Source organism: Orycteropus afer, unplaced genomic scaffold, assembly GCF_000298275.1.
Source record: "Orycteropus afer afer isolate SDZICR_OR568_19922 unplaced genomic scaffold, OryAfe1.0 scaffold00302, whole genome shotgun sequence".
Classification (NCBI taxonomy): domain Eukaryota; kingdom Metazoa; phylum Chordata; class Mammalia; order Tubulidentata; family Orycteropodidae; genus Orycteropus; species Orycteropus afer.
Genome location: NW_006921889.1, coordinates 2,957,179 through 2,969,425, shown reverse-complemented (window position 1 = coordinate 2,969,425; position 12,247 = coordinate 2,957,179). Strand labels below are relative to the sequence as shown.

General features: G+C 39.9%; 1 protein-coding gene across 1 annotated transcript in view; it reads right to left on the bottom strand.

The window, feature by feature from the left end:
- Nucleotides 1-12,247, bottom strand: part of DROSHA (drosha ribonuclease III) — a 246,149-nt gene that overhangs the window by 117,198 nt on the left and 116,704 nt on the right. The window contains exon 17 of the mRNA XM_007951608.2: nt 7,119-7,226. Within this exon, the coding sequence (XP_007949799.2) occupies nt 7,119-7,226 (108 nt within the window). The remainder of the gene's footprint in view (nt 1-7,118; nt 7,227-12,247) is intronic.

The window sequence follows — 12,247 nt, the reverse complement described above, 5'->3', positions numbered from 1 at the left end:
GAAGAGTTGATGCTTTTGAGTTGTGGTACTGGCGAAGAATGCTGAAAGTACCATGGACTGCTAAAAGAACTAACAGATCTGTCCTGGAGGAAGTGCACCCGAAATGCTCCTTGGAAGCGAGAATGGCCAGACTTTGTCTCACCTATTTTGGTCATGTTGTCAGAAAGGACCATTCCTTGAAGAAGGATGTCATGCTTGGTAAGGTGGAGGGTTGACAAAAGAGGGGGAGGCCTTCAACGAGATGGATTGACACAGTGGCTGCGATGATGGGCTCAAGTATAGCAGGGATCATGGAGCTGATGCAGGATCTGGCAGTGTTTCGTTCTGCTGTGCATGGGATTGTTATGAGTTGGAAACGACTCGACGGCACCTAACAACAACAACAATAACAACAGCCACTCTGTGATGGGAAGACTGGGCAACCTACTTCTATAAAGATTTACTGCCTTGGAAACTCAATGGGAGTCGCTATGAGTCGGAATCAACTGGATGTCAATGCGTTTGGCTTTATTTTAATATGTATAACCACCACCCATTTGCCAGTTTGTCATGCTGTGATGGCTTGTGTGTGGATGTGATGCTGGAAGCTATGCCACCAGTATTTCAAACACTAGTGGAGTCACCCATGGTGAACAGGTTTTAGCAGAGCTTCTAGACTAAGACAGACTGGGAAGAAGGACATGGCCAGGTCCACTTCTTAAAAAACTGCCACTGATGACTTTATGAATGGCAGGGAAACACTGTCTGATATAATGCCAGGTGAACCCCTCATATTGGCAGGCACTGAAAATACAACTGGGGGAGAGCTGCCAACCTTAAAGACAAGGAAGGAGTAAAGCTTTCAGGACCTTCATTTACTGATGTGACATGACTTAAAATGGGAAGAAACAGCAGCAAATATCCATTAATAAATGGAGCACAGAATGTACAAACTATAAATCTGGGAAAATTGGAAGTTGTAAAAACTGAAGAAGAATGCATAAAGATTGGTATCTTAGGTGTTAGCGAGCTGAAATGGACTGGTATTGGCCATTTTGAATCTGATAATCATATGGCCTACAATGCTGGGAAGAGGCTCCGGTAGTACAAGTACCTAAGGCATTTGACTGCTAACTAGAAGGTTGGCAGTTAAAACTCACCAGCTTCTCTGTGGGAGAAAGATGAGGCGATCTACTTCTGTAAAGATTTACTGCCTTGGGATAGACCGATGGAACAGAATTGAAAGTCCATATATAGACCCATCCATCTGTGGACAACTGATCTTTGACAAAGGCCCAAAGCCCATTAAATGGGGAAGAGATAACCTCTTTAACAAATGGTGCTGGCAAAACTGGATATCCACCTGTAGAAAAATGAAACAAGACCCATACCTCACCCCATACACAAAAACAAACTCAAGCTGGATCAAAGACTTAAATGTAAAACCCAAAACTATAAAATGCATCAAAGATAAAATAGGGGCAAATCTAGGAGCCCTAATTTACAGCATAAATAAACTGTCAAGACAACCCAGAATGTGGAGGAGATAGAAGAGAAGCTAGATAACTGGGATCTTTTGAAAATTAAATTATTATGTGCATCAAAATATTTCATCAAAAGGGTAAAAAGAGAACCTACAGATTGGGAGAAAATATTTGCCTATGGCATATCTGACAAAGGACTTATCTCCAAAATCTAGAGAAAACTTCATTCAACACCTCAACACCAAAAAGACAAATAACACAGTTCACAAATGGGCAAAAGACTTGAACAGACACTTCACCAAAGAAGATATACAAGCAGTGAACAAACACATGAGAAATTGTTCACAATCATTAATCATTAGAGAGATGCAAATCAAAACAACAATGAGATATCATCTCACCCCAGCAATAATAGCCAAGTTCAAAAGATCAGATAGTAACAAATGCTGGTGGAGTTATGGAGAGATTAGAACTCTTGTGCACTGCTGGTGGGAATGTAAAATGGTACAACCATTGTGGCAAATAGTATGGTGTTTCCTTAAAAAACTGAAGATAGAAGTACCATTTGACCCAGCAATTCCATTACTAGGAATATATCCTAAAGAGGTGAGAGACAACGCACGAACAGACATACGTACACCTATGTTCACTGCAGCACAATTCACCATAGCAAAGAAATGGCAACAACCTAAATGCCCATCAATGGAGAAGTGGATAACCAAATTATGGTACATGCACACAATGGAATACTATGCCACATTAAAGAACAATGAGGGATATGCGAATCATCTCACAACGTGGATGAACCTGGAGGACATTATGAGTGAAATAAGTCAATCGCAGAAGGACAAGTACTGTATGAGCCCATTATTGTAAAAAGACAGAGAAGGGTTTGCTTGGGAAAGGGAACTCACCTAGTAGGTTACCAGGATGGGGAGGGAATGGGAGGGATTAATTTAGGGCTATTTGGGCTTACATGCTGACATGGGTAGGGGGAGGTATATATGGGAAGGATATATGACCACCCTGATAACACTGGGAAATGAGAGGACACTGAACTGTGCAAATAAGAGATAGATGACAGATGCTAAAACCAATCAATGTGTCCACAATACCACAAAGCCATTAACACCAAACAGTAGGCTATACAGATAAACACATAAACACTTGAGACGATCAGACAGGAGTCAGTGAATAGAGGTATACTCTAGACCAAGGATAGACTCAGCTGAGCCTAATCTTGTATAGACACCAGTGATACAAAATACCTGAAGTCCTTACAGAAATAATAGAAGACAGTCACAGAGTAATCCCTCACAGACACCCTGACACTATGGGAGAGAGATCCAATAGAGCTACTACCTCAGGACCATAGTATTGGGGTACACCAGACTCAACTGGCACAACAAAATACATAAAAGGTTGCTCCACATCCTACATTGGTGAGTAGCGACTAGGGTCTTAAAAGCTTTCAAGCAGCCATCTAAGATGCAGCTAATGGTCTCCTAGCATCGGAAGTGAAGAAGAATGCAAAACAAAACAAAACAAAACAAGGGCATTTAGAAGCAATCAGCCCTAGGACATGATGGCCCTTGAGACCAGAAGAACTGGATGGTGCCCAGCTACCAATGTCAATCACTCAGGAAAGAATCAAATCTGGAGATCCTGGATAGAGTGGGAGGGAAAATGTGGAACAAAGTCTAAAACTTCAATAATGACCAGAATTACTGGTCAGATGAAATCTGGTGAGACTCCTAATACTATGGCCCTGAAGTACATTCGGCACCTGGGATAAAACTCACCCCCAGGGGCAGGATCTCAGCCCAATAGTTAACAAGATGTACACACAGACCACTCGACCCAGGATGCTGCACCCACACACTCAATGATAATACATCCCTTAGAGCAAAAGACCATGGGACACCAGAGCACCAACATTCAAACTGAGGAAATGCAGGTCAAACAGGAGTGCATAATTATGAGGGGCACTGGGGGAGGGTTGCAGGATAGGGAGGGGAGGAGACTGGGTTAGGGTTGGACATGGCCAATGGGGAATGAAACTAAATGTATGCGTGATGTTGAATGTAAAACAAGCTCTTAAAATAAAACTAATAATTAAAAATAAAAAAGATTTACTGCCTTGGCAATCCAATGGGGGTCACTATGAGTCAGAATCAACTTGATGACAATGGGTTTGGTTTTCTCTGGTTTACAACTCCAGGAATGACAAATTGAAAAGGAACAGTGTTACGTACATCATTAAAAAGAACATTTCAAGATCTATCCTGAAGTATAATGTTGTCAGTTATAAGAAAATAGTCAAACACCTATAAGGAAGGCTACTTAACACTACTATTATTCAAATTTATGCACCAACCACTTAGGAGCTCTTATGGAGTAGTGCCTAAGGCATCTGACTGCTAATCAGAAGGTTGAAGGTTCAAACCCACCAGCCACCCTGCAGAAGGAAGACCGGGCAATCTACTTCCATAAAGTTTTACCACCTCCTCAGAAACCCAAAGGGGGCTGCTGTGAGTCAGAATTGACTCAATAGCACTGAGTTTGGTTTTCGGTTTATGCACCAACCATTATAGCCAAAGATGAAGAACTTGAAGATACTTAGCAACTTCCACTGTCTGAATTTGACAAACACGCAATCAAGATGTATTGATATTTACTACTGATTTGAATGGGAATGTTGGAAACAAAGAAGAGACACTGGTAGTTGGAAATTATGGCCTTGTTGATAGAAATGACACTAGAGATCACATGACAGAATTTTGCAAAACCAATGACTTATTCATTGCGATTATCTTTTTTCAATAACATAAATGACAGCTGCATACATGTACCTCACCAGATGGAATATACAAGAATCAAATCAACTACATCTGTGGAAACAGATGATGGAAAAGCTCAATATCATCAGTGAGAACAAAGCCAGGAGATGACTGCGGAACAAACCATCAACTGTTGATATGCAAATTGAAGTTGAAGCTAAAGAAAATTAAAACAAGTCCACAAGAGCCAAAATATACTTAAAGCATATCTCATTTGAATTTAGAGACCTTCTGACACCAGTGACAGGACACCAGTGACCAAAGAACAGATGAATGATGTCAAGGGCATCATACACGAAAAAAACAAAAGGTCATCAAAAATGCAAGAAAGGGAGAGAAGACCAAAAGAGAAGTCAGAAGAGACTCTGAAACTTGCCCTTAAATGAAGAGTAGGCAAAATGAATGGAAAACATGAGGAAGTAAAAGCTGTACAGATTTCAAAGGGCAGTTTGAGAAGACAAGGTAAAGTATTATAATGAAATGTACAAAGACCTGGGGTTGGAAAATCAAAGGGAAAGAACACACTTGGCATTTCCCAAGTTGAAAGAAACAAAGAAAAAATTGAAGCCTTGAGTAGCAACAATACTGAAGGATTCTATGGGAAAAATATTAAAGGATGTAGGAAGCACCATAAGAAGATGGCAGGAATACGGAGATACTTTACAAAAAAGAATTGGTCAATATCCAGACCTATCAGAAGGTAGCACATGATCAAGAACTGATGGTATGGAAGAAAGAAGTCCAAGCTGCACTGAAGAAATTGGTGGAAAACAAGGTTGTGGGAACTGACGGAATACCCACTGAGATGTTCAACAAATGTATGCAGTGCTGGGGGCGCTCACTTATTTATGCCAAGTAATTTGGAAGACAGCTACCTGGCCAATTGGAAGAGGTAAATATCTGTGCCAATTCCAAAGAAAGAAGATCCAAAAGAATGAGGACATTATTGAACAATATCATTAATATCACATCTGAGTAAAATTTTAATAAAGATAGTTCAAAAATGGCTGCAAAAGTACATCAACAGGGAGCAGCCAGAAATTCAAGCCACATTCGGAAGAGGGTGTAGACCAATGGATAGCACTGCAGATTCAGATGGATCTTGGCTGAAAGCAGAGAATACCAGGAGGATGTTTACCTGTAGTTTACTGACTATGCAAAGATATTCCACTACAAATTATGGGTAACATTGCGTAGAATGGGAATGCCAGAACATTTAAATGTGCTCAATGTAGAATCTGTATATAGACCAAGAGGCAGGAGTTCAAACACAACAGTGGGACAGTGCATGGTTTAAAATCAAGCAAGGTGTGAATCAGGGTTGTATTCTTTCACCTTATTTACTCAATCTGTGTACTGAGCTAATAACCCAAGCAGCTGGACTATATGAAGAAGAACACAGCATCAGGACTGAAAGAAGACCCATTAACAACCTGTGATGCAGAAGACACAATCTTTCTTGCTGAAAGTGAAGAGAACTTGAAGCACTTAATGAGGAAGATCAGATATTACACCCTTCAGTATGGATTATACCTCAACATAAAGAAAACAAAATTCCTCACAACTGGGCCAATAAGCAACATCATGATAAATGGAGAAAAGAATGAAATTGTCCAGGAATTCATTTTACTTGGATCTACAATCAACGCCCATGGAGGCAGCAGTCAAGAACTCAAATGACATACTGCACTGAGAAGATTGCTGCAAAAGACCTCTTTAAAATGTTAAAGGGCAAAGATGTCACTGTGAAGACTAAGGTATGCCTGGCCCAAGCCATATTTTCAATAGGCTCATATGCATCTGAGACCTAGACAATGAATGTGGAAGACCGCAGAAGAATTGATGCTTTAGAATTGTGGTGTCAGTGAAGAATATTAAATGTACCATGGACTGCTAAAAGAACGAACAAGTCTGTCCTGGAAGAAGTACAATCAGAATGCTCCTCAGAAGCAGGAATGGCTATACTTCATCTCTTGTACTCTGGTCATGTTGGCAGAAGGGACCAATCCCTAGAGAAGGGTATCATGCTTGGTGACATAGAGGGTCAGGGAAAAAAGAGAAGACCCTCAGTGAGAAGGATTGACACGGTGGCTGAGACGATGGCCTCAAGCATAGCAATGACTGTGAGGATGGTGTGGGACCAGGCAGTGTTTCTTTCTGTTGTACATAGGGTCACCAGGAGTTGGCATTGACTCGATAGCACCTAACAACAACAAATAACATACACCAATCCTATCCACAGAGAAAACAAAATATTCATTAGCGAGTCATGCCTACTGAGTTCAGACAAGGAAAATAAAATACTATCATTTGGCTCAAATACGGGACTTATAGTGATTCTGTTTAATAATGTCTTCAGTTCTCTCTAATATAAATTTTAGTCATCAATTTAGAAAGTCTGTACACACTACTTTCAGAAGTCTGTCTGCACAGCTGGGGAATGACCTCTTTTGTATAAGCCTTTTTATGTGCACTTCACATATGCAGGCACATTTGAAGGATAGGCTGGTTTTCACCCAAAGTGAAGAGTCTGAATTTAACATTACTAAGCAAGCTTCCCAATGTATCACCAACCCTTCACGCATACCCAGAATCACACAAAACAGCTCTAAAGCCAACAAATAGAAAACCCAAAAGATAGCAAACAATTGGGGGTTAGTGTTCCAGTTGGCCTCAAGGTAGTACATTCAACAGAGGACTCGTGTCAGAATTAGGATTTCCTCCCCAGATACATTTTTTTTTTCTTTTTTTTCCCCAGATACATTTTTAAGGAAGAGATATATGGGCATAATTGTGTTCTCAGACACGTCGTCACCTGACAAACATCAGAACGGATGCCAGTCTTCCAGAATCCTTGGCTACTTAGCTCCACTGTTACTTCTCTCCTCATTGTGTTCTTCTGTCGTATTTTTTGGAGTGCCTCCTAGAAAAGAACTCATAATGATAAGTAACCCAAGAGTTGTCAAGTTGTATTAAGACAAACATCAGCCATTAGAAAATAAGGTGGGTTCACGGAATATCGCCCTTACATTCACCTTCATGCATACTGAGAACATTCTATTTGAAACGTAGGTCGGATTCTTGAAGCTTTGAGAAGATAGTCCTTCCTGGTAACTAGATAAGAAAAATCTAAACTACTGATTTAAGAAGAAAAGAAAATATGATGTTTTTAGAATCTAAAATCAGTATGTAAAAATTGTACTTACATCAAGCTTTATATTAGGCATTTACACCTAAGAAAGACAGTAAGTAAATTCTTACAGCCCACATAATTCTAAAAATTGTCTTCTATTTTGCAGACCCCTTACAAAAACTCCTCCAGCAAGTGTAGGTCTTATTAAAAACATAATGCAAAACTCCTCCGACACACCATCAAGCATTAACTCTTCCTTTCTACTGCTCTTTAAACAATTGATTACAAAAAAATAATTTCGTATTTGTATGTACACAATTCAACAAAAATCTCCTTTGAATATATATTTATGTAATGCATTTTATTGAAATATAATTTATGTACAGTGAAAACACAAAATAAAAGTAACATGGGTCAATGAATTTTTTTTTTTTTTGCAGTGCTCCCTCCTCACCCCTCCTACCCCTGGCAACCAACAAAGAAAGTTTCCCTCCATATATAAACCTTTCCTTGACCCTCCACAACAACAAACTAATACTATATTTTTTGTCCTTCAGTGATTGACTTATTTCACTCAGCATAATGTCCTCCAAGTTCATCCATATTACGTGGTGTTTTGCAGACTCTACATTATTCTTTAGTGCTACACAGCATTCCACCATGTGTATATACCATAGTTTGGTCATCCACTCTTCCGCTGATGGGCATATAGGTTGTTTCCATCTTTTTGCTGTTGTAAAGAATGCTGCAATGAACATGGGTGTGCATATATCTGTTCCTGTCCTGGCTCTCACCTCTCTAGGATATATACCTACTAATGGGATTGCTGGGTCAAATGCTATCTCCAATTCCAGCTTTCTAAGGAATTGCCATACTGCTTTCCACAGTGGTGGTATCACTTCACGGTCCCCCTAGCAGTGTATGAGAGTCCCAATCTCTCCACATCCCTGACAGCATTTGTTATTTTCTGTCTCATTGAACACTGCCATCAGTGCTGGGGTGTGATGGTATCTCATTGTTGTTTTGATTTGCATTTCTCTGATGGCCATTGATCGTGAGCATCTCTTCATGTATTACCTGGCCACCTGAATATCCTCGTTGGTGAAGTGTCTGTTCATGTCTTCTGCCCATTTTGCAATTGGATTGTTAATTCTTTTGGTGTTGAGGCGCTACAGTTTTCTATAAATCTTAGAGGTAAGCCCCTTGCCAAATATGTAACTATCGACAATTATGGATTTGTTGCTGTCATAATTGTTACGTGCTTTTTTGTGGTGTTGATTTCTTTGTTCCATACAATTTTCTGTGCTGAGCTTGTTTTATCATTATCGTGTTCTCATTTCCTTCACTGTTATTGTGTTAGTATTTGCTAAATATTCGTGCTGGTCCTCTATTTTATTTTGATGTGAAGGTTTATCATTTTTGAGGTTACCCTGTGATTTATAATTTTTTTCCCAATTTAGAACAGTCTCTTCTATCTTGTAGTTTTCTTGACTTCCCTGCCATTTACAAGTTCTGTAACTACACAATTATTTCCCTCTTTTTGGTTTGTAGTTGTCCTCATTTGTCAATTGATGTCTCTGGTTCCCTGTTTACAATCTTGTAGGCTCATTTACTTTGGACACTTCCATAGCTGGGTTGTTTCTGAGTTATGTCACAATGTGTGTTAATGGTCAGTTGTTGTTTGCTGTTGTTGGTTCTCTGTCCAAAGGACTCCCTTTAGCATCTCTTGTAAGATTGGTCTGGTTTTAACAAATTCCCTTAATTTTTGCTTCTCTGGAAATGTACTAATTTCACCAACATATCCAAGGGACAATTTTGCTGCATACATAATTATTGGTTGGAAGTTTTTCTCTTTCAGGGTTTTATATATATATCATCCCATTGTCTTCTCGCCTGCATGGTTTCTGCCAAGAAATCTGAGCTGTCTTATTGGTTACCCCTTGTGGGTAACTTTTAGTATTTCCCGTGCTGCTTTCAGGATTCTTTATCTGTCTTTGGTTTTGGTGAGTTTGATGATGATATGCCTTGGTGATTTTCTTTTGGGGTCTACTACCCTGTTTGGGGTTCATCAGACTTCTTAAATGGATATATTCTCATTTTTCATCATACCAGGAAAATTCTTTCCAAACAAATCTTCTACCATTTTTTTGTGTGGTTTTATTTGTCTCTTCCTGTTCTGGAATCCCAATTACACATAGATTATTTCTTTTGATTGTATCCCACATGAACCTTAGGCTTTCTTCATTTTGATAGTTTTTCTGACTGATCGCTTTCTGAAGAAGTATTGATGTATTTGCCTTCAAACTCACTAATTCTGCCTTCCATTGATTCAATTCTACTCCTTTGCCCATTCGATGTGTTATCTATTTCTGAAATTTTAGTATTAATCCTCTGGATTTCTATGTGTAGATTTTGTATCATTTCTAATTTTTCATTTATTTTGTCATTTTGTTCTTATATTGTCTTTTGAAATTGTTCTAGGGTTTCATCTGTGTTTTCTTCAATTTTGTCAGTGTTTTCCTTGATCTCTCTCTCGATTCGTTGAAGATACCTAAATATAACTCTTTTGAATTCCTTATCAGGGAGTTCCAATGCTACATTTTCCTCAGGGATGTGTTTTGGATCTGTATTGTGGTCCCTTGTTTCTCCTGCTTTATCTTGCTTCTTTGTGTGGACTGTGATGCTGTTATCTCCAAGGCATTATGATGTTTTTGTGTTTATATTTAATTGGTGATTTTATGTTGAACTGACTTGCCCACAATTTTTGTTTTCTTTGGATTTTATCTAAGTAAGCAGGGTACCGTGCTCCTCTATTTAGTAGTTGGCAGCACTTATACACTCACCACCTGTCTCCTTTCGCGCTGTCAGCCTCCCTTATGTCCCTGCTGTCTTTGGCAAATGGAGCTTATTCTTAGGTCCCTGGAATCCGAATGAGAATGCTGTCACTTTAAAATCCAAAATGGCCACCGCTTGTAAAGATTCAAAATGGATGTGCCCTCGGTCACTTTAAACATCCAAAATGGCCACTGTTTGTAAACATTCCAAATGGCTGTGCCCTCGGTCACTTTAAATGTCCAAAATGGCCACTCCCTCAGTTACTTTAAATATCCAAAATGTCTGTTACTTGTAAACAATCAAAATGGCTACACCCTCCAGATAGCAGAAAGTCTACAGCTCAGCTTGTCTCCCTCCTTGCTGCTTCCCTTCTTAGTCAAAGGCCACCAGAGCAGTCATCCCTGCAGTCCTTGGCAACCAGTGTTGATCTTTAGGTCAATTCTCAGGTCCCAACACCACTTGGAAATATTCAGGGTGTTGGTCCTGTTAGAGTAGCTGACAGTCCACTGATCCGACTGTCTCTGTACTCACAGTTTCATTCAGGTTTTTCCACTAGTTGGTGCCTAATCCACCTCTGTATCCTTCCTTTCAAAGCTCAGGGCTCCGGGATTATCTTCTGTATCTTTGTCAATTGGTTTCTCTTTTCTTTGTTGAACAGGGTCTGGGTAGCTTGTCTGCCTATTCTTCCATCTTACCAGAAGTCTCCTCCTTTGAATATTTATTAATAAACTCAAAAAAAAATCAAACTCACTGCTGTTGAGTCAATTCTACTCATAGCAACCCTTCCTTGGGTTTCCGAGGTGGTATCTACGTGGAAGTAGATTGCCCAACCTTCCTTCCGAGGAGTGGCTGGAGAGTTTAAACTGCCAGCCTTCTGGTTAGCAGTCAGATGCCTTAGGCACTAAGCCACCAGAGCTCAAATTTAGGATCTATAAAAATACTGGCTACCATTACCACTAACGCAATAATGTCCACCATGTGCTGAGTTCTCACTATAGGCCAAATCCACACTAAGAATGTTAAATGGATCAGAAGGCCCATGATCACTTTTTCCCAGAGTGCACATGTGGGACATTTCAGTCTGCCTCTCCCAGCCTTCGTTCCCCCTTTCATGTACAGGCTGACCAGCTCAGGTCACAGTAGGTGAAAGAGCTGGAGTTCAAATACTTTTCCCCAGCTTGAACATTTTGCTCTTAACACCTCCACAGCAGAGTGAAATGTTACTGAGCAAAAATCTATTTGGACACTCAGAGCATTTATTCTTTAAAAAAAAAAAAAAAAAAAAAACCCCACAGCATTTATTATAATCTGGTAATAACATAAGGGTAATCAAAACAATATGAACACGTATTTTAGAGCTATATTCATAACACACAGTTAAAAAAGAAAGAGGGGGGAATACTATTGCCCTCAACAACTTCTCACTTCATTGATCATTTCTAGTTGGATACACTTAGTAGCAGAGTAATATTGCCTCCTTTTAGCATGATCTGACCCAACTGTTTTCTTGACTTTGTTTTAGAATGAATCTGTTCTGCATCATCTAATATGAGCTTCATGTACTCATCAAAACCTACGATACAGCCCTCTATCCGCATATTCACTTGCTCATAGAGCCACACCTTAATTCAGGATCCATTTTGCAAGTATCTGAAGATGAGGTTGATGGGCTGCACCATCACCTTCTGCACTTTCTGGCCTTGACCACGGTACACCATGGTGGAAGTTCACAAAGACCACGTGCAGTGTAGTAAATTACTTAGTGTGGCTTTTCCACCCATAAGTCTTTGTAAACTCCAAGGTGGGATTTTCTATGAGCAACTGAGGAGCTATCCACCTGGGTTATTTCTGTTGGGCGTGGCACAATACAATGTTCTGGGAGGTTCCCACTCTCTCTCACGTGCTTAGAGTTCTGATGCTATGATTGGCTAGTTTGACCACCCTTCCGGGCTCAAAAGGAGGCCTCCTGGAGGCAG